Source organism: Parambassis ranga, chromosome 9 (assembly GCF_900634625.1).
Source record: "Parambassis ranga chromosome 9, fParRan2.1, whole genome shotgun sequence".
NCBI lineage: Eukaryota > Metazoa > Chordata > Actinopteri > Ambassidae > Parambassis > Parambassis ranga.
In genome coordinates this window covers 16,788,828-16,814,675 of record NC_041030.1, presented here as the reverse complement: position 1 = coordinate 16,814,675, position 25,848 = coordinate 16,788,828, and the positions used below count along the sequence as shown (strand labels likewise).

The 25,848-nt window shown below is 42.7% G+C and overlaps 3 protein-coding genes and 2 long non-coding RNA genes across 6 annotated transcripts; 3 read left to right on the top strand and 2 right to left on the bottom strand.

Moving 5' to 3' along the window:
- The first annotated feature begins 273 nt into the window (after nt 1–273).
- Nucleotides 274–4,165, top strand: LOC114441503 (prostate stem cell antigen-like). Of its 2 annotated transcripts, none has more exons than XM_028414467.1 (3): nt 274–415; nt 717–824; nt 3,912–4,165. In XM_028414467.1, the coding sequence occupies exons 1-3, from the start codon at nt 370–372 to the stop codon at nt 4,058–4,060; spliced, it is 303 nt and encodes a 100-aa protein (XP_028270268.1). In that variant the 5' UTR covers nt 274–369; the 3' UTR covers nt 4,061–4,165. The 2 variants fall into 2 exon arrangements, with proteins under 2 accessions (XP_028270268.1, XP_028270267.1); XM_028414466.1 differs by lacking the exon at nt 3,912–4,165 and adding an exon at nt 903–1,121.
- Nucleotides 2,164–3,794, top strand: LOC114441504 (uncharacterized). The gene is made up of 3 exons (XR_003671269.1): nt 2,164–2,203; nt 3,332–3,420; nt 3,722–3,794. It is a non-coding gene; the product is annotated as an uncharacterized LOC114441504 (long non-coding RNA).
- A 1,432-nt stretch (nt 4,166–5,597) lies between the features above and the next one.
- On the top strand, nt 5,598–6,274 carry LOC114441857 (uncharacterized). Its single transcript, XR_003671289.1, has 3 exons — nt 5,598–5,717; nt 5,925–6,032; nt 6,115–6,274. It is a non-coding gene; the product is annotated as an uncharacterized LOC114441857 (long non-coding RNA).
- Nucleotides 6,275–6,595: 321 nt separating this feature from the next.
- Nucleotides 6,596–11,970, bottom strand: LOC114441965 (myogenesis-regulating glycosidase-like). The gene is made up of 5 exons (XM_028415173.1): nt 11,505–11,970; nt 10,348–10,879; nt 9,466–10,270; nt 9,268–9,386; nt 6,596–8,648 (listed from the first exon to the last, which is right to left on the bottom strand). The coding sequence occupies exons 1-5, from the start codon at nt 11,780–11,782 to the stop codon at nt 8,298–8,300; spliced, it is 2,085 nt and encodes a 694-aa protein (XP_028270974.1). The 5' UTR covers nt 11,783–11,970; the 3' UTR covers nt 6,596–8,297.
- Nucleotides 11,971–17,595: 5,625 nt separating this feature from the next.
- On the bottom strand, nt 17,596–25,814 carry LOC114441872 (myogenesis-regulating glycosidase-like). Its single transcript, XM_028414994.1, has 6 exons — nt 25,756–25,814; nt 22,722–23,114; nt 21,578–22,109; nt 20,696–21,500; nt 20,498–20,616; nt 17,596–19,876 (listed from the first exon to the last, which is right to left on the bottom strand). The coding sequence occupies exons 2-6, from the start codon at nt 22,997–22,999 to the stop codon at nt 19,526–19,528; spliced, it is 2,085 nt and encodes a 694-aa protein (XP_028270795.1). The 5' UTR covers nt 23,000–23,114; nt 25,756–25,814; the 3' UTR covers nt 17,596–19,525.
- Nucleotides 25,815–25,848: the final 34 nt, after the last annotated feature.

The following is a 25,848-nucleotide window of genomic DNA, read 5'->3' as shown; positions in this document are numbered from 1 at the left end:
CTGTGTTGCTGAACAGTATGGCCTCTGAAACACTGAGATCTTAACAATAAAAAAAAATAATGTACGCAATGTCTAAGTCTCCAGTCTCTGTATTTCACATGATTATTAGAAGCAACAAAAATAGCTTTGTTACAAGCCGCAGCACTGGAATTAAAAACATGAGCTTCTGTTACTTGTCAGGAGAGGAAGCCAAGGGGCGAAGCCAACACAACAGCACCTTGGTGGCTGTCACAGGAGGAGGGCGTGTGTCAAACAGCATATCGCATAAAGAAGGTTTTGGAAGAACTGAAAGTATAATTAGTGAGAACAGTCAGAGGATTTGAAAGGCTTCTGTTCTCTCACAGGTCTTTTTGTTGCTCAGCTGTCACAATGAAGTTTTATGGAGCTCTGGTCCTTCTTCTGACTGTGTCCACAGGTAAACGCAGCTTTATGAACCTTGAACATCAGTCTGTAGATGTTATTGCAATGTTCAGTGAATGTCTTAGAAAGCGTGTGACTGTGGTCATCAGGGATTTTTACTTATATTATCAACTTTACATGAAGAACACATCCACCACATATTTATTCATGTGTATCAATGTTATATTCAATCTTTTTGTTTCCTGAAATTTGAAAGTATTTTCTGTTTGCAAAGGGTTATGAGAGAAAAGAGGAAGTGATATTTTTAATGTTGTAACATAAATCTTTGTGTGACTGTGATCTGTGTGTCTTTTGAGCATGTGGACTGAGATGCTACACTTGTACAACTACCGACCCCAAATCCTGCACAACCATCACAGATTGTGTTTCACCCTTCAACCGATGTTTCAGCTTGAACATAAACGGTAAGAACTGTTTAAGCTGATGTATTGCTGAACAGCATGGCCTATGAAACACTGAGGTTTTTCTATCTTGTCTTACAGGTGTCATCACTAAGGGCTGCCAAACGTCACTGCTTTGTGTGGGTAACATGCAATGCTGTGAAACAGACTTGTGCAACAGCGCCATACCAACCGGTCCCAGCGTGATCCTCCTGCTGGTCTCCTCAGCCATCATCACACTCTTTATCTGAAGCTCTGGACCAACCACATCAAACTGTATGGTGATTTTAATCCAATCAAAACATGTCAGAGGCTGTGACATCTTAACAATAAAATAAACAATAATGTACGCAATGTCTAAGTCTCCAGTCTCTGTATTTCACATGATTATTAGAATATTAACCATCAGGATTATCAGGATCATTTTTGACAAATGTAGGCTATGTTGATAACTAAAAGTTGTTTTACAGCCCATTGTGCAGAATCTTCCATTTTCATGTTATTCATTTCAAAAGTAAACAGTGAACAGTTTCCGATGCATTTACACTGTTGGTTTGGTAAGGAAGTAGAGCTTTCTTTGTACTTTGAATCTTAATTTTGTGTATGGAGGTGTTACGGCCCGCCAGTTTAGACCACATCAAAAGAGGAAGACACACTGCAGAATCAATACAAAAACAAACACATATATGGGGTGTGAAAATGAGTCAGTGGTGTGTGTAGATGCATGGCTGAGATGAGTGTATGTGGTGGTGTGGGTACACAACGTGGAGTCAAGGCGCCTGATCAGGCGGAGCTTAAGACCCTGCAGAACACTGGCCAGGTGCTCTGCCGTCCTGATCTGGTTAGCTCCACCTTCAGTCCAAAACACAACAGCACCATGGTGGCTGCCACAGGAGGAGGGCGTGTCATACAGCTTATATAAAGAGGGTTTGGGAGGAAATAAAAGTACTTGTTACTGACAGTGTCTGTAAATACACAGCAGAAATACAATGTAATGATAATTGTCTCTTTAACCTGCTGTAAAGCAAACAATCAATCAAACTCTTTAATTTATGAGAACATTAATGGATGGAGAAGACAAAGTCACTACTATCAGATGGTCACAAGATGGCGCCCTAATTATCCCACCTATGGTCTTGGCTTTCACAAATTTGTTTATTTGTTTATTTTTTGTAATAATACAAAATAGATGCAAAGAAAGCCCTTGGCTGATGGCCTCTTGTACGTGCAAAGGTGGTTTTTCAGTTTGGGGAATCTCCATATCAGGTTTTATTTCCATTACTGACAAAATGCAGGCTATGTTGATAAACTAGTTGACAAGCTAAAACATGTTCACCTAGACCTAACAGATATTCAGAGAAAATAAAAGTATCATTAGTGAGAGAAGTCAGAGGATTTGAAAGGTTTCTGTTCTCTCACAGCTCTTTTTGTTGCTCAGCTGTCATGATGAAGTTTTATGGAGCTCTGGTCCTTCTTCTGACTGTGTCCACAGGTAAAAGCATCAGGTGATGATTCAAGCTCTTTGCCTGACACACAGAAAGCTGTGAAATTAAAACAAAGAGGTGTCTTGTTTATTTTTTGTCCTCTAATCTGATTAAAACTAAAAAGCCAGGACTCCAGGAAGAGTAGCCACAGTTAAACAGTCCAGTGTTTATTGGTGATGTAATTTCAACTTAACACATTATCTTCATATGTCCTAAATGAATGTACAGCCTGAATCATGGCTCTGTGGATATAGGCTGTACCTCCACGCCTCATTTCTCCCTGTTATGAATATGGGTTGCTTGCTACGATTTAAACAGGTGTATTGTAAGGTGTGTTTCTGTATGGTGTTTCAAATCAAATTCATGCTCCATGTGCCCCTGACATGTTTCCAGTTCTTCTCCCAAAGGGTTAATACAGGTCTGATTGCTATTGGAAGCTGAGCCCCTCTATAAGAACAACTTATGATGGACCTGTGTGTTTGGAAAACAACCTCATCCAGTGTGTTAGAAAACTCTTGCTACAGCAGAAAACACCACGTCTGAATGTCTCAGAATGTTTTTCTTACATTTGGAGGTGTTAACTTTTTGTGTGACTGTGATCTGTGTGTCTGTTGAGCATGTGGACTGAGATGCTACACCTGTGCATCTTCTGACCCCAAATCCTGCACAACCATCACAAATCATAATTCACCCTTCAACCGTTAACATTAAAAGGTAAGAAGTGTCTGTTTAAGCTGATGTATTGCTGAACAGTATGGCCTCTGAAACACTGAGATCTTAACAATAAAATAAACAATACTGTACGCAATGTCTGAGTCTCCAGTCTTTGTATTTCACATGATTATTAGAAGCAACAAAAATAGCTTTGTTACAAGTCGCAGCACTGGAATTAAAAACATGAGCTTCTGTTACTTTTCAGGAGAGGAAGCCGGGGGTGGGGGGCAACACAACAGCACCATGGTGGCTGTCACAGGCGGAGGGCGTGTGTCATGCAGCATACCGGTATTTAAAGAGGGTTTTGGAAGAAATAAAAGTATAATTTGAAAGGCTTCTGTTCTCTCACAGCTCTTTTTGTTGCTCAGCTGTCACGATGAAGTTTTATGGAGCTCTGGTCCTTCTGCTGACTGTGTCCACAGGTAAACGCAGCTTCATGAACCTTGAACATCAGTCTGTAGATGTTATTGCAATGTTCAGTGAACGTCTTAGAAGGCATGTGATGGTGGTCATCAGGTATTTTTACTTATATTATCAACTTTACATGAAGAACACATCCACAACATATTTATCCATGTGTATCAGTGTTATATTCAATCTTTTTGTTTCCTGAAATTTGAAAGTACTTTGTGTTTGCGAATGATTATGAGAGAGAAGAGGAAGTGATATTTTAAATGTCTGAACATAAATCTTTGTGTGACTGTGATCTGTGTGTCTTTTGAGCATGTGGACTGAGATGCTACACTTGTGCAACTACCGACCCCAAATCCTGCACAACCATCACAGATTGTGATTCATCCTTCAACCAATGTTTCAGCTTGAACATTCGTGGTAAGAACTGTCTGTTTAAGCTGATGTATTGCTGAACAGCATGGCCTCTGAAACACTGAGGTTTTTCTATCTTGTCTTACAGGTGTCATCACTAAGGGCTGCCAAACGTCACTGCTTTGTGTGGATAACAATCAATGCTGTGAAACAGACTTGTGCAACAGCGCCATACCAACCGGTCCCAGCGTGATCCTCCTGCTGGTCTCCTCAGCCATCATCACACTCTTTATCTGAAGCTCTGGACCAACCACATCAAACTGTATGGTGATTTTAAACCAATCAAAACATGTCAGAGGCTGTGACATCTTAACAATAAAATAAACAATAATGTACGCAATGTCTAAGTCTCCAGTCTCTGTATTTCACATGATTATTAGAATATTAACCATCAGGATTATCAGGATCATTTTTGACAAATGTAGGCTATGTTGATAACTAAAAGTTGTTTTACAGCCCATTGTGCAGAATCTTCCATTTTCATGTTATTCATTTTAAAAGTAAACAGTGGACAGTTTCCGATGCATTTACACTGTTGGTTTGGTAAGGAAGTAGAGCTTTCTTTGTACTTTGACTCTTAATTTTGTGTATGGAGGTGTTACGGCCTGCCCGTTTAGACCACAACAAAAGAGGAAGACACACTGCAGAATCAATACAAAAACAAACACATATATGGGGTGTGAAAATGAATCAGTGGTGTGTGTAGATGCATGGCTGAGATGAGTGTATGTGGTGGTGTGGGTACACAACGTGGAGTCAAGGCACCTGATCAGGAGGAGCTTAAGACCCTGCAGAACACTGGCCAGGTGCTCTGCCTTACTGATCTGGTTAGCTCCACCTTCAGTCCAAAACACAACAGCACCATGGTGGCTGCCACAGGAGGAGGGCGTGTGTCATACAGCTTATATAAAGAGGGTTTGGGAGGAAATAAAAGTACTTGTTACTGACAGTGTCTGTAAATACACAGCAGAAATACAATGTAATGATAATTGTCTCTTTAACCTGCTGTAAAGCAAACAATCAATCAAACTCTTTAATTTATGAGAACATTAATGGATGGAGAAGACAAAGTCACTACTATCAGATGGTCACAAGATGGCGCCCTAATTATCCCACCTACAGTCTTGGCTTTTACAAATTTGTTTATTGTTTATTTGTTTATTTTTTTGTAAAAAATACAAAATAGATGCAAATAAAGTCCTTGGCTGATGGCCTCTTGTACGTGCAAAGGTGATTTTTCAGTTTGGGGAATCTCCATATCAGGTTTTATTTCCATTACTGACAAAATGCAGGCTATGTTGATAAACTAGTTGACAAGCTAAAACATGTTCACCTAGGCCCCGTGGTCTTCAGGGCGTTTCCCATAACAGATGTTCAGAGAAAATAAAAGTACCATTAGTGAGAGAAGTCAGAGGATTTTTTCTTTGGATGAAGAATTTTCACAGCAGCCCCTCTTTAACTTATGATAACATCAATAGATGGAGAAGACAAAGTCTCTACCAATAGGTTGGTCACAAGGTGGGGCCCTAATTATCCCACCTGCTGACCAGCTACAGATGGTCGGCCACTGCTACTGGCGAAACTGAGGGAGTAAACAACTGGTGAGCAGCTTCTGCAGTGGTTTTCCTTTGTGCACGGTGTATTCTTGCAAAGTGACAGAAGTGAAGTGAGACATGAGAATCTTATGTGCACACACCTCTAACACCTCTAACACCACTAAAAAGCAACTAGTTAACCACATAGCATGCAAAAGAGATCTCATTTACCATTTTACCGTCAAGCCGTGTTTTGCAAATAGTGGAACCCACTTCATGAAGCTTCATGAACCTTGAACATCAGTCTGTAGATGTTATTGCAATGTTCAGTGAACGTCTTAGAAGACGGTACTGATCAGGTATTTTTACTTATATTTTCAACTTTACATGAAGAACACATCCACAACATATTTATTCATGTGTATCAATGTTATATTCAATCTTTTTGTTTCCTGAAATTTGAAAGTGCTTTGTGTTTGCGAATGATTATGAGAGAGAAGAGGAAGTGTTATTTTAAATGTCTGAACATAAATCTTTGTGTGACTGTGATCTGTGTGTCTTTTGAGCATGTGGACTGAGATGCTACACTTGTGCAACTACCGACCCCAAATCCTGCACAACCATCACAGATTGTGTTTCACCCTTCAACCGATGTTTCAGCTTGAACATAAACGGTAAGAAGTGTCTATTTAAGCTGATGTATTGCTGAACAGCATGGCCTATGAAACACTGAGTTTTTTCTATCTTGTCTTACAGGTGTCATCACTAAGGGCTGCCAAACGTCACTGCTTTGTGTGGATAACAATCAATGCTGTGAAACAGACTTGTGCAACAGCGCCATACCAACCGGTCCCAGCGTGATCCTCCTGCTGGTCTCCTCAGCCATCATCACACTCTTTATCTGAAGCTCTGGACCAACCACATCAAACCGTATGGTGATTTTAATCCAATCAAAACATGTCAGCGGCTGTGACCTCTTAACAATAAAATAAACAATAATGTACGCAATGTCTAAGTCTCCAGTCTCTGTATTTCACATGATTATTAGAAGCAACAAAAATAGCTTTATTACAAGTCACAGCACTGAACATAAAAACATGAGCTTCAGTTACTTGTCAGGAGAGGAAGCAGAGTGTTCATCTTTGCACTGTATTTGTGGTTTCTCACCACAAAGTTAAAAGGGGGGAGCAGTGTTTCTTCTTTCTTTCATTTTTTGTCACTTTAAAGACAACACAAATCCACCATATAATTGTTTTCTTTGGTTGGCTACCTTCGTAATATAGCAAACATTCATACCAGTAAACACAGACACCTTAACATAAAAAAACACATGTAGCACTTGAAATTCTCACAAATGAAGTGCATCTGTGCACCCTGAGCCCTGAAGGTAGAAAAAGATCAAACAAATAAAATGGAAATATTTCACTTTGTCATTTATTTGATTAGGAAAACAAAAGGGGGCCACAGTGAACCTACCTACTTTGATGGAACAATGAATTCTAGTCTAAAATACCAGAAAAGGAAAATGTTGCCACCTGTCTGTGGGTTTAAGACAAAGTGGGTCATGCAGCAAGACAACAACCATACAAAAGAATGGTTAAAGAACAAAGTTAATCTTCTGACCTTATTCCAACTAAAATGTTGTGAAATGCATGACAAGCAGGTCATGTGAGGAAATTGCCCCCAACATCTCAGTTAATGGAAAACGTTTTAGTTGCTGTTAATCAAGACATCCCAGATGATCCTGGGGTTCACATACTTGTGCCACTCAAACTGGATCCTTTTCTTGAATCAATAAATGACAAAGTGAAATATTTCTGTTTCATTTGTATGACTGGGTTCTCCTTTTCTACCTTTAGCACTTGTGTGAAAATCAGCTGATGTTTTGGGTCAAATGCAAACAGCTGACAGAAAAGCACTGTATGTTTTCTAACATTCAGTATAAGAATCAATCATTTCTGACCACCTTGTGGTTTGTTCAATTTTACAACACAAACACATTGAAACAAGCTTCATCCAACAAAAAGCAGCAGCCACCCAAAACAACCTGTGGATGCTAGCAATGCTTTACTCCCATGCTAGCAATTACTAGATCAGTGCAGACAAACACATTGTTTTGGCAGGTGTCATTTTACAACAAAACTCCTCATGCACTTTGCAAAATCAGATTTTAAAATGTGAATACATCAAGCATACATCAGTGTGCATATGTGTTTCATCACAAGTTTCATTAGCTGAAAAGGCAAATAAAGTCACAAGGCAGGCGTGGACGGCACTAATAAAATCTCTTTGACTTGTAAAGCTATACCTCTTTTACAAGGCAAATAGTAGGAGCAGTAGTCACAATAGTAATATATTGGTCTTGCAAAAGTCACACTGTGCATTCAAAAAGTAATTGTAGTAATTGTTTTAAATGTACCCTGAGCAGTGATTTATCTTGTGCAGATGTTTTTTAAGCAGTAGATTTTGGCATTGAAATGACAGCATGGCACTACAGGTCAAGATGTAAATTTAAATCATTATACATATTACACATCAACCACAAATCAAAATATTACATAATAAATTAATGCATGTTTGCTTAAAAACAGGTAGTTAAGAATGACATATAAAATCAGCCGTTCACTCTGAGCGGAGCAACATCTGTCCAGCCCGCAGTGCAGGTTTATTGCAGACTTAGTTCTAGATCCAGTCCACTGTTATTTAATACAATCTACCCTGTGATTCACACAGAATGAAAAACAGTGAACTATGACCCCAAAACCATTCCAGCGGCAGGACTCAGAACATTTGGAATGGCTGTTAGGTGGAAGACTACTTACAATCTAAGATCGGTTTTGCTATTGGCTGTGGAAGGCACATGAGGATGAGGATTAGCTTACAGGTGCAAAAATGCATGTGTCCTCAGGAGAATGTGCATGTAGCCTGTGTGTGGGTGTTTAAAGGTGAACCCATGTAAAGTAAGCTACCTCATCCAGGTCCACGGGGTAGTCAGTGAGGTACATGGGGCCTTTATCAAAATGTTCCCCCTTATAGCTTCTCCATCGCCCTGCAGGCAAGTAGATGTCCCGCTCTTGCTTTCCCGGCTCCAACACCGGAGCCACCATCAGGTCATCTCCAATTAGGAACTGAGAGTCAATCTTATAGGCTGCCTCATCGTCGTTGGCAATCCACCAAAGGGGCCTGATGATTGGGTCTCCTGTATCAAGAAGTTCACCAGCCAGCTCAAGCACCCTTGGTGCTACCAGAGTTTCATGGAGTTCTGTGAACTTCTGTGCAATCTGTACCACCTGTAGATATGTAAAGAAACAGTGTTAGCATCACAGCAGCGCATGCTACCAGCCATTGCAGCATTATGGCTGTTTATGTGGTTGACATCCAAATCTAATGAACACATATTTACTTTGCATTAATCAGAATCAGAAATACTTTATTAATCCCAGGGGGAAATTGTTCATTAGTCTGTCACTAATTTGTTTGTCCAGGTAAACTTACAGAACCAACAAGTGCAGAAAGTTTAAACTTTGGTGCCCTCTGGTGTAGTATCAAGAAGCAACAATTTTTTTCAATGCAAAAATGTCTGTCCAAAATACCAAGGCAAACATTTGCTATTCCTTAAAAAACACAGCTTCAAATCTAAATCAGTCTTTCTCAGCTGATTATATTTCATTGCCTTTTCATGTTTAAATGTTTCTTTTCTGTTAAGTGTGTAATTCTTTGATTCCTTGATTGTATTTTCACTGTATTTCTTGCATTTGTAAAACTCTCCCTGTGTACATAATACAAGTTTGCATCATGTTGCATACAGATTTGATTAAGTCAGTCTGGAGAGAGAAAATCCTTTCAGAAGTAAATGTAAAGAAATATTGTCCACATTTCAGTTAATTTGTTCTGTTTAACTTGACTCACCTCATCGTCATAGGCCCACGGTGGTATAGAGAACTGCATGGCAGGCATGAAGGCCGACAGCTCCAACCACCTGATGTACAGCTCTCTGTCCGGTAAACCATTTTTGCCGTCTAACCCACCTAAAATGCAATACAGATGTCAAACTGTGGACAAAAACAACTTGAAACTTTTATGACTGCACAGTATGTAGTACCGTACCTGCAGTGCGGTCGGGGTATGCGTTCCCTCCTATCATGTCAGGTAAGACAAACTGGTAGCCCAGAATGCTGACCGTCAGAACCGTTGGGATAATGGACTTGAGGCCGAGTTCATAACCCCACACTGAGTCTCTGTCAATGATCCTGAAGAAGCAGGAGATGTTCTGACTCTGGTAACCCACCCTCAGCTCAGCACGCTCACTGAATGGTATGGCCATCTCTGTGTAGCGGCGGGTAAAGGTGGAGGGGTCGGACAGTGGGACAAAGGTGCTAAACTGACGGGGGAGATAGCTTGTTTCTCCTGCAACAAACTTGAAAGAGGTCACATCATAGCGAGTTTTGAGCATCCGCAGATGTGAGTAATACCACTCGCGGGTTTCTGGGTTGGTGAAGTCCAAGATTCCTCCGATCCCGTTCCACCAGCGAACCAGAGCAGGCAGCTCGCCACTTGGCTCCCGAACAAATAACCCTTTCTCCACAGCTACGCCAAAATTAATTGAGTCGTAGTTGATAAAAGGATGCGTCCAGAGGGTCACCTGAAACCCGTCCTCTCTCAGTTGGTCAAACATACCGCTGGCACTAGGGAACTTTTGTGGGTCAAAATCAAACTCCCCGTAATCAGCAGTGTAACGGTCATCGAGCTCCAGATGTGAGCATGTGAAGCCATGTTTAGTGATGTCAGAGGCATAGCGCAGCAGCTTCTCCTGAGTGACAGCTGTCTTGTGGAGAGCCCATGTGGACCACACAGGTTTTTTGAAGACTTCAGTAGACGGCACTTTGATTGGCTTTGCGAAATACTGACGCACCTGAACAAAACATAGACACACAGATGTGTTTGTATAACATAGTTTACCACAAATAAAAAAATGCAGTCTGCACTCACCATGTATTTGTGAATAGAGGTAACGTCCGACCCCACACAGACCCTGTAGCTGAGTTCCGGTAATGCCTCTTGTCCCTGTGGGGGTCTGAAGGGAGAGTCCTGGTACCGAGCCTGGAACCTCAGTGACCGGTCCTTCACTGACCAACCCAAATGAAACGGTACTGAGTCATTAATCTTGATTGCAGTTGCGTTTGATGAAAGCCAGTAGCGTTCCAGGATTCCCCCGAAAGCATTTCGATCGGAGTAGATATCACTGGTGATGAAAGGCCGTGGTTCCTCTTCACCTTGGATCCTAATGGGCCAGTACTGTGTTGCTGTCTCAGCCCCCCCATACCAATGGGAGCCATTATAGGTCATGGCATGCTCGACGTTGTGCTTATTTTGCAGTTCCTCCCAGCGAACACGGTAACACATCACTGTGTCCTTTGGCCGAACCGTCTGAATAAAGAAGTTGAGTTTGCCAGAAGCTGACTGAGTACAGCTCAGAATATTTCCCTCCTTTGAACAGGAGTCCAGATCCAGAGTGCCAGATCTAGGAGAGACCAATTTGAATGTGACCAATTAAACTAGTGTTGTTTTAAAGTGATATGCATAAAAAAACAACCTTGCCAAAACAATTACATTACCACATCATAAAAAACCCCTTTATCGTTCTTTCCATTACTCTATATATCTACAAGTGCATGGACTGTGCTGTGGCTATTTCTGTCGATATGAGCTCTGCTGATAATGGACATGACTAAATCAGTCTTCCCTAAGGGTGCAATCATCTGTCTGTCTCGTCTAGTTTTCCATGATCCCTGCACATGATGCAGAGTGGCAGCTTTTCACAAAGGGGAACAACGGTGCCTGGGCTAAAGGAAGTTATATATGTGACAAGGAATAGCGAAGATCAAGATTTGCTGGCTGTCAAGTGTTTATTTTAAAAGCATAATAATTGTCTTCTTCTCTGCCCTTTGTTTTAATTACTGATAAATAGTCATGGCTTATCTAATATGAATAGAATTTGATTTGAGCCACCCTTTGACCAAAAATGTTGTTGTTTTCTGTGCCAGATGCTGTAATGCAGGTTCTTGGTTTCAGAAAATTGGTTCTACTTTCACTTTTTATTGGTTTTACCATTTTTAAAAAAAATGCTATCCCTACAGTGAACCCACCTGAAAGTCATGGTGAAGATGACAGCTCCTGCCTGGTTTCGAATGATGAATCCATCCTTGTTGAGGTCCAACAATTCAGTCTTCATCAGCTGAGCTTTACGCAGAGACACTGAGTAGTAGCACCAGGCAACCACGGCAGCCAGGACCAACACACAGCCAAGAAATACTGCCATTACCAGGGGCCACCCTTCATGGGCCAGTTTCTTCTTCAGTGGGGAGCCACCGGTACCCCCAGACATCTGCTGCTCCCCAGGAGCCACCGACACAATCTGATGCATATTGAAGGCTTGTGCAGAGAAGCAGTGAATAAATCCGAGAGCGCTGATGTGAAGGTGTCAGGTTAATGCACCTAACACTGTTTCACAACCTGCACAAAAGAGACACAGACAACTTCTTAATCTTTTACTTGCAAGGAGAGTGACCCCAGAGACTGCTCAGTTACAATCTCCAAACTCACTCTGAAACAGTCTCTGGCTCGCCTGCCTTTTATTGAATATAGGAGCGCCCTATTTTTACAACATTGTTACTAAGGGGAAATGGAAACATCTTGTTCAGTATCAAAACCACTCTTTTCATATCTTCACTGACACCCTTCTCGAAACCGTTGTGGGTGTGCTTCCTGTCATTCTCGTTTCTTGGTAAAGTTGCTCCACTGTCCCCACAGTGACCTTTGTGTATATGTCTATCAGCTATTTATATGCAAGCGGGTTATATAAGATAATGCATGATATGACACGTCTACAGAAAATAAGAAACACTTTTATAAGAATAAATGTATAACCCTTAAACAAGTAATAAGTAATAAAAATAACTCCAACAGAAGGATTGCTCTGAATTGCTAGAGAATCAGAGTAATTCAGAGCTTTGTATGCCTCTGTGTGTCAGCCTGTTACCATGGTAACAGCAGAGGAGACCTCAAAAACCAGCACTGTATGTTTTCTAACATTCAGTATAAGAATCAATCATTTCTGACCACCTTGTGGTTTGTTCAAATTTACAACACAAACACATTGAAACAAGCTTCATCCAACAAAAAGCAGCAGCCACCCAAAACAACCTGTGGATGCTAGCAATGCTTTACTCCCATGCTAGCAATTACTAGATCAGTGCAGACAAACACATTGTTTTGGCAGGTGTCATTTTACAACAAAACTCCTCATGCACTTTGCAAAATCAGATTTTAAAATGTGAATACATCAAGCATACATCAGTGTGCATATGTGTTTCATCACAAGTTTGATTAGCTGAAAAGGCAAATAAAGTCACAAGGCAGGCGTGGACGGCACTAATAAAATCTCTTTGACTTGTAAAGCTATACCTCTTTTACAAGGCAAATAGTAGGAGCAGTAGTCACAATAGTAATATATTGGTCTTGCAAAAGTCACACTGTGCATTCAAAAAGTAATTGTAGTAATTGTTTTAAATGTACCCTGAGCAGTGATTTATCTTGTGCAGATGTTTTTAAGCATAAAGCAGTAGATTTTGGCATTGAAATGACAGCATGGCACTACAGGTCAAGATGTAAATTTAAATCATTGTACATATTACACATCAACCACAAATCAAAAGATTACATAATAAATTAATGCATGTCCTAATACGTACCATACGTCCTAAATGAATGTACAGCCTGAATCATGGCTCTGTGGATATAGGCTGTACCTCCACCCCTTATTTCTCCCTGTTATGAATATGGGTTGCTTTGTTATGTTATGGGGGGAGTTTGGACCCAAATGCAGACGCGGAGACTGAGGTGAACTAAAAGTGAGCTTTTAATAAAGCCGAAATGGCAAACAACATAAAATTCTAGAATGCAAAGTACAAATCAAAGGTGTAAAAAGCAACTAACTAAACCAACAAGAAGAAACAAGTAAAAAACAAACCAAACCTAACAGAGAGCCAAAAGGGATGATGGGAACACACACACGACACGCCATGGATAAACGGACGGACTAACAAGAACAAAGGGGAGCACAGGACTTAAATACAGAAGGGTAACAAGACACAGGTGAGACACATCAGGGTGGGGCAAGCAATCCTAAAGGCGGGAAACACAAGGAAGTAAAACACACAGGAACACAAGGGGAAACATGGACTTTCAAAATAAAACAGGAAACACAAGACACAGCTGCAAACACACAGATCACAGACTCAGGGCAGGAATGAAAACTAAACAGAAAACAAATCAAGAAAAACAGAATCCTAACAGTACCCCCCCTTCAAGGGACGGATCCCAGACGTCCCAGGGAAAAAAAAACAAAAGTCACAGCTGAGCCGGGAGGGAGGGGGGAGGTCCGGAGGAGGGATCAAAACAAAACCACAAGGATCAGAGTTCAAACAAAAGGGGACCCAACGGGCAGAAGTTCAGGAAGAGGGAAACGAAGTTCAAAGTGGCCACTGTGAGACCACAGAGTCAAAAAACGGCCAGGGGGCCAAAACAGTCAGGGGCCTGGGACTCTCTGGGTCCCGGCAGAAGCCCAACAGAGGCAGGGAGAAGGGCAAAAGTAGAGGCAGAGTCATGGGCCCTCCAGGGTCTGGTCAGAAGACCAGCAGGGACAGGGAGGTGAACCCTCCAGGGTCTGGGCGAAAGACCAGCAGGGACAGAGATCTGAACCCTCCGGGGTCCGGGCGGAAGACCACCAGAGATGGAGACGCGGACCCTCCTGGGTCCGGGCGGAAGACCACCAGCGATGGAGATGCGGACCCTCCTGGGTCCAGGCGGAAGACCACCAGCGATGGAGATGCGGACCCTCCAGGGTCCGGGCGGAAGACCAGCAGGGACAGAGATCTGAACCCTCCGGGGTCCGGGCGGAAGACCACCAGAGATGGAGACGCGGACCCTCCAGGGTCCGGGCAGAACACCAGCGAAGACGAGGCAGCAGACCCTCCTGGGTCCGGGCAGAAGACCAGTGGAGACGAGGAGGCTGGCCCTCCAGGGTCAGGGCAGAAGGCCGGCAGAGACGAGGAGGCTGGCCCTCCAGGGTCAGGGCAGAAGGCCGGCAGAGACGAGGAGGCTGGCCCACCAGGGTCAGGGCAGAAGGCCGGCAGAGAGGAGGAGGACCCTCCAGGGTCCAGGCAGGAGACCAGAGCCGAGGACCCTCCAGGGTCCGGACAGGAAACCAGAACCGAAGACCCTCCAGGGTCCGGACAGGAAACCAGGGACGAGGACCCTCCGGGGTCCGGACAGGAAACCAGGGACGAGGACCCTCCGGGGTCCGGACAGGAAGCCGGGGGCGGAACCCCACCAGGCTCAGGGCTGGGACCCTGAGCTGAGGGTTCATCGAGGCCTGGGCTGGAACCCAGGGTGGAAGACCCTCTAGAGTTTAGGAAAGACACCCCCACAGTCAGTGTCAATGCTGCAAATGTTCCAAAGTATAAAAAATCCACATTCTCTGCGGATAAATCCTTGGAGGCAGCACCGAAACACCCACCCTCAGGTGGTGCAGGAGTAGGCAACGTCATTTGGAGTCCGCCCTCTGATGGAGCGGGGAGGAGCGACGACGTCTGAAGTCCGTCCTCTGACGGAGTGGGGAGGAGCGACGTCGTCTGAAGTCCGCCCTCTGACGGAGCGGGGAGGAGCTCTGACGGAGCAGGGAGGAGCGACGTCTTCTGGAGTCCAGCTGGCTCCACTGAGGGCGAGGATGTGAGACTACCAACTTCTGCAGAAACCCACGAAGAAGGATGTCCAGTTGGCTCCGTAGAGAATGGGGGGCGAGCCCCCGTGGGACCAGGGGATGAGGAGACGGAGGCCACGGCTGGAGATGCAGAAGACGCTGGTGATGGCGAGGATGTCGGATCACCAGCTGACACAGGAACACACAGTGTAGACCCAACCGGCTCCATAGAAGGCTCAGGATCACCGGCTGGCACGGGAACTAACGGGAGGAGTTCAGCTGACAATGGCGTAGATGTCAGCCCACCAGCTGACACTGGGACAGGCGGGGAAGGGAGTCCAGCTGGCTCCGCTGAAGACGAGGAGGGAGCCTCAACAGGGTCAGGGGAAGAGGTGGCGGAGAATTCAGCTGGAGCAGGAACAGACAGGGAGGAGTGAACTGGTGGACATGAAGATGTCAGACTACCAGCTGCTGTAGAAACCCATGAGGACGGTAATCCAACTGCCTCCGTTGAGGACGAGGGGTAAACCTCGACAGGGTCAGGGGATGAGGAGACGGAGACTGCAGCTGGAGCCGGAGCAGGAACAGACAGGGATGGACCGGCTGGTTTGAATACAGGCTGGGTGAACCAGGGGGGAAGCATTGGGGCCACTGGCGTGGGGAACCTCTCCATTTCCTCATACGCAGGTAGGAGCAGGTCAATTAGCCAAGGCTTATCCTCCAAAGTATCAATTATTCTGGTGGAAAGTCTCTCCTTTTCATTGCATAGGTCCCCCAGCAACTGTAAAACAGAAATCCGGTAGGAGACCCATTGCCGGATCTCCTGATTGTCTTGAGGGGAAGGGATTAAGGAGTCCACCTCGTCCACCTCCGCTTGGAGGAATCTCCACTGTCTTTTAATTGCCTTCCAGGCTAAAACACAGTCTGCTGGGTCCATTTTCTGGTTAGTCCGTTCTGTTATGTTATGGGGGGAGTTTGGACCCAAATGCAGACGCGGAGACTGAGGTGAACTAAAAGTGAGCTTTTAATAAAGCCGAAATGGCAAACAACATAAAATTCTAGAATGCAAAGTACAAATCAAAGGTGTAAAAAGCAACTAACTAAACCAACAAGAAGAAACAAGTAAAAAACAAACCAAACCTAACAGAGAGCCAAAAGGGATGATGGGAACACACACACGACACGCCATGGATAAACGGACGGACTAACAAGAACAAAGGGGAGCACAGGACTTAAATACAGAAGGGTAACAAGACACAGGTGAGACACATCAGGGTGGGGCAAGCAATCCTAAAGGCGGGAAACACAAGGAAGTAAAACACACAGGAACACAAGGGGAAACATGGACTTTCAAAATAAAACAGGAAACACAAGACACAGCTGCAAACACACAGATCACAGACTCAGGGCAGGAATGAAAACTAAACAGAAAACAAATCAAGAAACACAGAATCCTAACATGCTTGCTACGATTTAAACAGGTGTGTTGTAAGGTGTGTTTCTGTATGGTGTTTCAAATCAAATTCATGCTCCACGTGCCCCTTCTTTACAGCCCTGCTGACACTTCCACAACATATTTAGCCATGTGTATCAATGTTGTAATCATTTTGTTTCTTGAAATTTGAAAGTGCTTTCTGTTTGCAAAAGATTATGAGAGAGAAGAGGAAGAGGTTACATCTTTGTGTGACTGTGATCTGTGTGTCTGTTGAGCATGTGGACTGAGCTGCTACACTTGTCCATCTTCTGACCCCAAATCCTGCACAACCATCAGAGATTGTAATTCACCCTTCAACTGATGTTTCACATTAAAAGGTATAAGAAGTGTCTGTTTAAGCTGATGTGTTGCTGAACAGTATGGCCTCTGAAACACTGGGATCATTCGCTGCCTTACTGATCTGGTTAGCTCCACCTCAATGGAAACCTTCAGCCCAAAACACAACAGCACCTTGGTGGCTGTCACAGGAGGAGGGCGTGTGTCATACAGCATATATAAAGAGGGTTTGAGAGGAAATAAAAGTATAATTAGTGAGATAATTCAGAGGATTTGAAAGGTTTCTGTTCTCTCACAGGTCTTTTTTGTTGCTCAGCTGTCATGATGAAGTTTTATGGAGCTCTGGTCCTTCTTCTGACTGTGTCCACATTTTTGAAGTGTCTGTTTAAGCTGATGTATTGCTGAACAGCATGGCCTCTGAAACACTGAGGTTTTTCTTTCTTGTCTTATAGGTTTCATCATGAAGGGCTGCCAAACGTCACAGCTTTGTGTGGTTAACAATCAATGCTGTGAAACAGACTTGTGCAACAGCGCCATACCAACCGGTCCCAGCGTGATCCTCCTGCTGGTCTCCTCAGCCATCATCACACTCTTTATCTGAAGCTCTGGACCAACCACATCAAACTGTATGGTGATTTTAAACCAATCAAAACATGTCAGAGGCTGTGACATCTTAACAATAAAATAAACAATAATGTACGCAATGTCTAAGTCTCCAGTCTCTGTATTTCACATGATTATTAGAAGCAACAAAAATAGCTTTGTTACAAGTCACAGCACTGAACATAAAAACATGAGCTTCAGTTACTTGTCAGGAGAGGAAGCAGAGTGTTCATCTTTGCACTGTATTTGTGGTTTCTTACCACAAAGTTAAAAGGGGGGAGCAGTGTTTCTTCTTTCTTTCATTTTTTGTCACTTTAAAGACAACACAAATCCACCATATAATTGTTTTCTTTGGTTGGCTACCTTCGTAATATAGCAAACATTCATACCAGTAAACACAGACACCTTAACATAAAAAAACACATGTAGCACTTGAAATTCTCACAAATGAAGTGCATCTGTGCACCCTGAGCCCTGAAGGTAGAAAAAGATCAAACAAATAAAATGGAAATATTTCACTTTGTCATTTATTTGATTAGGAAAACAAAAGGGGGCCACAGTGAACCTACCTACTTTGATGGAACAATGAATTCTAGTCTAAAATACCAGAAAAGGAAAATGTTGCCACCTGTCTGTGGGTTTAAGACAAAGTGGGTCATGCAGCAAGACAACAACCATACAAAAGAATGGTTAAAGAACAAAGTTAATCTTCTGACCTTATTCCAACTAAAATGTTGTGAAATGCATGACAAGCAGGTCATGTGAGGAAATTGCCCCCAACATCTCAGTTAATGGAAAACGTTTTAGTTGCTGTTAATCAAGACATCCCAGATGATCCTGGGGTTCACATACTTGTGCCACTCAAACTGGATCCTTTTCTTGAATCAATAAATGACAAAGTGAAATATTTCTGTTTCATTTGTATGACTGGGTTCTCCTTTTCTACCTTTAGCACTTGTGTGAAAATCAGCTGATGTTTTGGGTCAAATGCAAACAGCTGACAGAAAAGCACTGTATGTTTTCTAACATTCAGTATAAGAATCAATCATTTCTGACCACCTTGTGGTTTGTTCAATTTTACAACACAAACACATTGAAACAAGCTTCATCCAACAAAAAGCAGCAGCCACCCAAAACAACCTGTGGATGCTAGCAATGCTTTACTCCCATGCTAGCAATTACTAGATCAGTGCAGACAAACATTGTTTTGGCAGGTGTCATTTTACAACAAAACTCCTCATGCACATTGCAAAATCAGATTTTAAAATGTGAATACATCAAGCATACATCAGTGTGCATATGTGTTTCATCACAAGTTTCATTAGCTGAAAAGGCAAATAAAGTCACAAGGCAGGCGTGGACGGCACTAATAAAATCTCTTTGACTTGTAAAGCTATACCTCTTTTACAAGGCAAATAGTAGGAGCAGTAGTCACAATAGTAATATATTGGTCTTGCAAAAGTCACACTGTGCAGTCAAAAAGTAATTGTAGTAATTGTTTTAAATGTACCCTGAGCAGTGATTTATCTTGTGCAGATGTTTTTTAAGCATAAAGCAGTAGATTTTGGCATTGAAATGACAGCATGGCACTACAGGTCAAGATGTAAATTTAAATCATTATACATATTACACATCAACCACAAATCAAAATATTACATAATAAATTAATGCATGTTTGCTTAAAAACAGGTAGTTAAGAATGACATATAAAATCAGCCGTTCACTCTGAGCGGAGCAACATCTGTCCAGCCCGCAGTGCAGGTTTATTGCAGACTTAGTTCTAGATCCAGTCCACTGTTATTTAATACAATCTACCCTGTGATTCACACAGAATGAAAAACAACTATGACCCCAAAACCATTCCAGCGGCAGGACTCAGAACATTTGGAATGGCTGTTAGGTGGAAGACTACTTACAATCTAAGATCGGTTTTGCTATTGGCTGTGGAAGGCACATGAGGATGAGGATTAGCTTACAGGTGCAAAAATGCATGTGTCCTCATGAGAATGTGCATGTAGCCTGTGTGTGGGTGTTTAAAGGTGAACCCATGTAAAGTAAGCTACCTCATCCAGGTCCACGGGGTAGTCAGTGAGGTACATGGGGCCTTTATCAAAATGTTCCCCCTTATAGCTTCTCCATCGCCCTGCAGGCAAGTAGATGTCCCGCTCTTGCTTTCCTGGCTCCAACACCGGAGCCACCATCAGGTCATCTCCAATTAGGAACTGAGAGTCAATCTTATAGGCTGCCTCATCGTCGTTGGCAATCCACCAAAGGGGCCTGATGATTGGGTCTCCTGTATCAAGAAGTTCACCAGCCAGCTCAAGCACCCTTGGTGCTACCAGAGTTTCATGGAGTTCTGTGAACTTCTGTGCAATCTGTACCACCTGTAGATATGTAAAGAAACAGTGTTAGCATCACAGCAGCGCATGCTACCATTGCCATTGCAGCATTATGGCTGTTTATGTGGTTGACATCCAAATCTAATGAACACATATTTACTTTGCATTAATCAGAATCAGAAATACTTTATTAATCCCAGGGGGAAATTGTTCATTAGTCTGTCACTAATTTGTTTGTCCAGGTAAACTTACAGAACCAACAAGTGCAGAAAGTTTAAACTTTGGTGCCCTCTGGTGTAGTATCAAGAAGCAACAATTTTTTTCAATGCAAAAATGTCTGTCCAAAATACCAAGGCAAACATTTGCTACTCCTTAAAAAACACAGCTTCAAATCTAAATCAGTCTTTCTCAGCTGATTATATTTCATTGCCTTTTCATGTTTAAATGTTTCTTTTCTGTTAAGTGTGTAATTCTTTGATTCCTTGATTGTATTTTCACTGTATTTCTTGCATTTGTAAAACTCTCCCTGTGTACATAATACAAGTTTGCATCATGTTGCATACAGATTTGATTAAGTCAGTCTGGAGAGAGAAAATCCTTTCAGAAGTAAATGTAAAGAAATATTGTCCACATTTCAGTTAATTTGTTCTGTTTAACTTGACTCACCTCATCGTCATAGGCCCACGGTGGTATAGAAAACTGCATGGCAGGCATGAAGGCCGACAGCTCCAACCACCTGATGTACAGCTCTCTGTCCGGTAAACCATTTTTGCCGTCTAACCCACCTAAAATGCAATACAGATGTCAAACTGTGGACAAAAACAACTTGAAACTTTTATGACTGCACAGTATGTAGTACCGTACCTGCAGTGCGGTTGGGGTATGCGTTCCCTCCTATCATGTCAGGTAAGACAAACTGGTAGCCCAGAATGCTGACCGTCAGAACCGTTGGGATAATGGACTTGAGGCCGAGTTCATAACCCCACACTGAGTCTCTGTCAATGATCCTGAAGAAGCAGGAGATGTTCTGACTCTGGTAACCCACCCTCAGCTCAGCACGCTCACTGAATGGTATGGCCATCTCTGTGTAGCGGCGGGTAAAGGTGGAGGGGTCGGACAGTGGGACAAAGGTGCTAAACTGACGGGGGAGGTAGCTTGTTTCTCCTGCATCAAACTTGAAAGAGGTCACATCATAGCGAGTTTTGAGCATCCGCAGATGTGAGTAATACCACTCGCGGGTTTCTGGGTTGGTGAAGTCCAAGATTCCTCCGATCCCGTTCCACCAGCGAACCAGAGCAGGCAGCTCGCCACTTGGCTCCCGAACAAATAACCCTTTCTCCACAGCTACGCCAAAATTAATTGAGTCGTAGTTGATAAAAGGATGCGTCCAGAGGGTCACCTGAAACCCGTCCTCTCTCAGTTGGTCAAACATACCGCTGGCATTAGGGAACTTTTGTGGGTCAAAATCAAACTCCCCGTAATCAGCAGTGTAACGGTCATCGAGCTCCAGATGTGAGCATGTGAAGCCATGTTTAGTGATGTCAGAGGCATAGCGCAGCAGCTTCTCCTGAGTGACAGCTGTCTTGTGGAGAGCCCATGTGGACCACACAGGTTTTTTGAAGACTTCAGTAGACGGCACTTTGATTGGCTTTGCGAAATACTGACGCACCTGAACAAAACATAGACACACAGATGTGATTGTATAACATAGTTTACCACAAATAAAAAAATGCAGTCTGCACTCACCATGTATTTGTGAATAGAGGTAACGTCCGACCCCACACAGACCCTGTAGCTGAGTTCCGGTAAGGCCTCTTGTCCCTGTGGGGGTCTGAAGGGAGAATCCTGGTACCGAGCCTGGAACCTCAGTGACCGGTCCTTCACTGACCAACCCAAATGAAATGGTACTGAGTCATTAATCTTGATTGCAGTTGCGTTTGATGAAAGCCAGTAGCGTTCCAGGATTCCCCCGAAAGCATTTCGATCGGAGTAGATATCACTGGTGATGAAAGGCCGTGGTTCCTCTTCACCTTGGATCCTAATGGGCCAATACTGTGTTGCTGTCTCAGCCCCCCCATACCAATGGGAGCCATTATAGGTCATGGCATGCTCGACGTTGTGCTTATTTTGCAGCTCCTCCCAGCGAACACGGTAACACATCACTGTGTCCTTTGGCCGAACCGTCTGAATAAAGAAGTTGAGTTTGCCAGAAGCTGACTGAGTACAGCTCAGAATATTTCCCTCCTTTGAACAGGAGTCCAGATCCAGAGTGCCAGATCTAGGAGAGACCAATTTGAATGTGACCAATTAAACTAGTGTTGTTTTAAAGTGATATGTTTAAAAACAACCTTGCCAAAACAATTACATTACCACATCATAAAAAACCTTTCCATTACTCTATATATCTACAAGTGCATGGACTGTGCTGTGGCTATTTCTGTCGATATGAGCTCTGCTGATAATGGACATGACTAAATCAGTCTTCCCTAAGGGTGCAATCATCTGTCTGTCTCGTCTAGTTTTCCATTATCCCTGCACATGATGCAGAGTGGCAGCTTTTCACAAAGGGGAACAACGGTGCCTGGGCTAAAGGAAGTTATATATGTGACAAGGACTAGCGAAGATCAAGATTTGCTGGCTGTCAAGTGTTTATTTTAAAAGCATCATAATTGTCTTCTTCTCTGCTCTTTGTTTTAATTACTGATAAATAGTCATGGCTTATCTGGTATGAATAGAATTTGATTTGAGCCACCCTTTGACCAAATATGTTGTTGTTTTCTGTGCCAGATGCTGTAATGCAGGTTCTTGGTTTCAGAAAATTGGTTCTACTTTCACTTTTTATTGGTTTTACCATTTTTTTAAAAAAATGCTATCCCTACAGTGAACCCACCTGAAAGTCATGGTGAAGATGACAGCTCCTGCCTGGTTTCGAATGATGAATCCATCCTTGTTGAGGTCCAACAATTCAGTCTTCATCAGCTGAGCTTTACGCAGAGACACCGAGTAGTAGCACCAGGCAACCACGGCAGCCAGGACCAACACACAGCCAAGAAATCCTGCCATTACCAGGGGCCGCCCTTCATGGGCCAGTTTCTTCTTCAGTGGGGAGCCACCGGTACCCCCAGACATCTGCTGCTCCCCGGGAGCCACTGGCACAATCTGATACATATTGAAGGCTTGTGCAGAGAAGCAGTGAATAAATCCAAGAGTGCAGTGAGTGATGGTCTGATGTTTACCTACTAATCTTCAGCAACATCTCCATTATGATGCAGATTTATTCCACCTGAGAAAGATGGACACAAACAGCAGTCAGTGAAGACACGCAAATAAGAACAATGAAAGAAATTTACTTTAAGCACAGAAAGAATAAGTAATAAAAAATAAGCAAAATAAGCAACTAGAAAAGGGCATTTCCTGAAGAAAATGCAAGTTTGATTGCTGCAGCTGAAGCATTGCTTTGAATGCTGATGTGAAGGATTGTTCTGAATTGCTGGAGAATCAGCGTAATTCAGAGCTTTGTATGCCTCTGTGTGTCAGCCTGTCACCATGGCAACAGCAGAGGAGACCTCAAAAACCACTCCAACTTTGAGAGCCTGGTGTGCAGAAACTATTCTGAATTTGAAAATTCTGAATACAAGTTTGATAGAGCAGCATCTAATGAGCGTTTTAAGACTAAAATGGAGACTGTAGCTTGAAATTTGTAGGAGGAGATACATTTGGCAGATGACCCTCATTAAAGGGCTCATGTTAAAAATGACACCGAAATTGCTTAATATTTGAAAATTTTTAATTTTTTGAAAAAAACTTGAAGTTGACCCAGAAATCCTCTGTGAGATGTATTTATTTGAAACCTTTATTAGGGAAATTGCTTAAGGCAGCCCAGCAAAGAGCGCCATACACCAGTGAGTACACTGGAGGCTATGCAGGTAAAGTGTCTTGCCCAAGGACACACAACAGTGACTAGGGAGGAGATGGGATCGAACCACCAACCTTCCAGTTACTGGACAACCCTGCTATACCACTGAGTCACTGCTTCCCACAATGATGAACATTTTGATAGTTGAATGGCTGAAATCGGTCAATGTATGCTGAAGATACACTGCACCAAATACGTCAGAAGAATAAAAAACAAACAGGGTGAAGAACAATAGTTTGATTGCCTAGCAATGGTCAAACTAATTATGTACAGAGGGTAACGTGTTATCAGTGTTTAAGGTGCATTAGTTATGCATTACTCTCAAAGATGCAGGATATTCAGAATATGCATGTGTGTTTACTTTGTACAAGCATGCAAACAAATATTTGTGTACCAAAGTAAATCATCCCCACACAGACTACACATAATGCATAATTCAACTTGAATGGAGTATTTTTCAGTGGGGACATCTCAATAACTCTGTGTATGGGTATTACTACAAAATGACCTACACCACAGGGGAAATGTGAAGATCCATTCTCTGAACTACAGCTATAAATATCAAAAATAAAAATAGCTTCAGGGCTTTTCACACTGATAGAAGTCATACACACACACCTACCAGCATACTCACAAAACACTAATGATCAGTTTATTTCTGTGTTAGACTCTCTGATACACCCTGTATCATAATATGTAACTGTATCTTTGCTGTTCAGTGCACAGCAAGTCAGCAACATTCAGCACAGGAACTGTGATCTGGTAAATAGCAGCTAGCCATGCTCTACAGCCACACAAGCTTACTGATGGTAAAAACTATGAAACTATGAAAAGGCAGGCTATGATCACAGACAATACATCAGCATTAAATTATTACATTCATCTCTCAGGTAGAAGCACCTTGAATTGAGTAAATAGTGTTTAAGAGCAGCAGCTGTACCTCTGCAAGCCATTTTCCAGTCAGCAGTACCATATTTAACCTCCCCACAGGTATCATTAGGCTGCAGCTCAGCATTCTTATTTATTCTGACTAAGGTTGGTGGCAATGCAGCAAGAAGGAAATGAACTGCATAACTTGCAAAAATTGAGTTCCTCTTATTGTAATTCAGCATTTTAGAGACATGTGATCCTGCTTTTTGTCCATCTCTACAGACAAAACTGCACTAATCATACTAACTTGTATATTCTATATTACATTTCACAGGTATATCTATATAAACATTCAGGTTACACCCTACCCCCTCCCTAGTTGGCATAAGTACAGGAGATCCCTGCACCTTTTGCTGCAGCCCTCAGTTTGGGATCAATTATAACAGTTTATTGTATTAAAATGGCTTGAGTAATGTATGTATGTGCCAAACTGATGACATTCTCTTATGATTTTCACATCCTTCTTTGTCAGGATTACTGCACACACAATCATTTATAATGCCTAAAAGCAAATTATTGTATGGAGATCCTAGGGGAATTTTAAGACAGCTCTTCTGGAACATTTAGCCTCCAAAATGTGGCCAGAAATAGTTGGAGACCAAATGTATGCAAAAAAAAAAAACTCTGCCCTGTTTTGACACACAGCATCAAATAGCCATCCTGGTCAGTACAGTATAGCCAGCTGTATACAGCAGGTTATCCTAACAAGTACATGTTTCCTCGATAGCTGTCTTAGCTTCACATCCATTAAAAAAGTATTTAATATCAGTAGTATCACCATAAATTCAATTTTGTGTTTCCTAAGTGTCCACAGTAGAGCCAGGCTTACACCTAGCTAAACATCTCCACAATCTAATCGAACGGTAGCACTCGTCGACACAGCTGTTAACGCCTCGTCGGGACAATAATACCCCAAAAGCAACCGGCTGTACCAGTTTTCGCAAACCAGTTGACAGAACAGCGATTTTCACAGCTAAGCTTATATGGGAACAAACAAACAAACACGTAGCATGTTTATTGACAAAACCGTTTAACCACACCATTCTCTGCGTTAGGAGAAAGGGGAGAGTTAACTTACCCCTGCCTCCGACTCACTCCCTGGGGTCAATGTACACTGTTGAGAAATGAGCGCAGGACTCCACTGCGCAGCTGCAGAACAGTTTAACTTTCC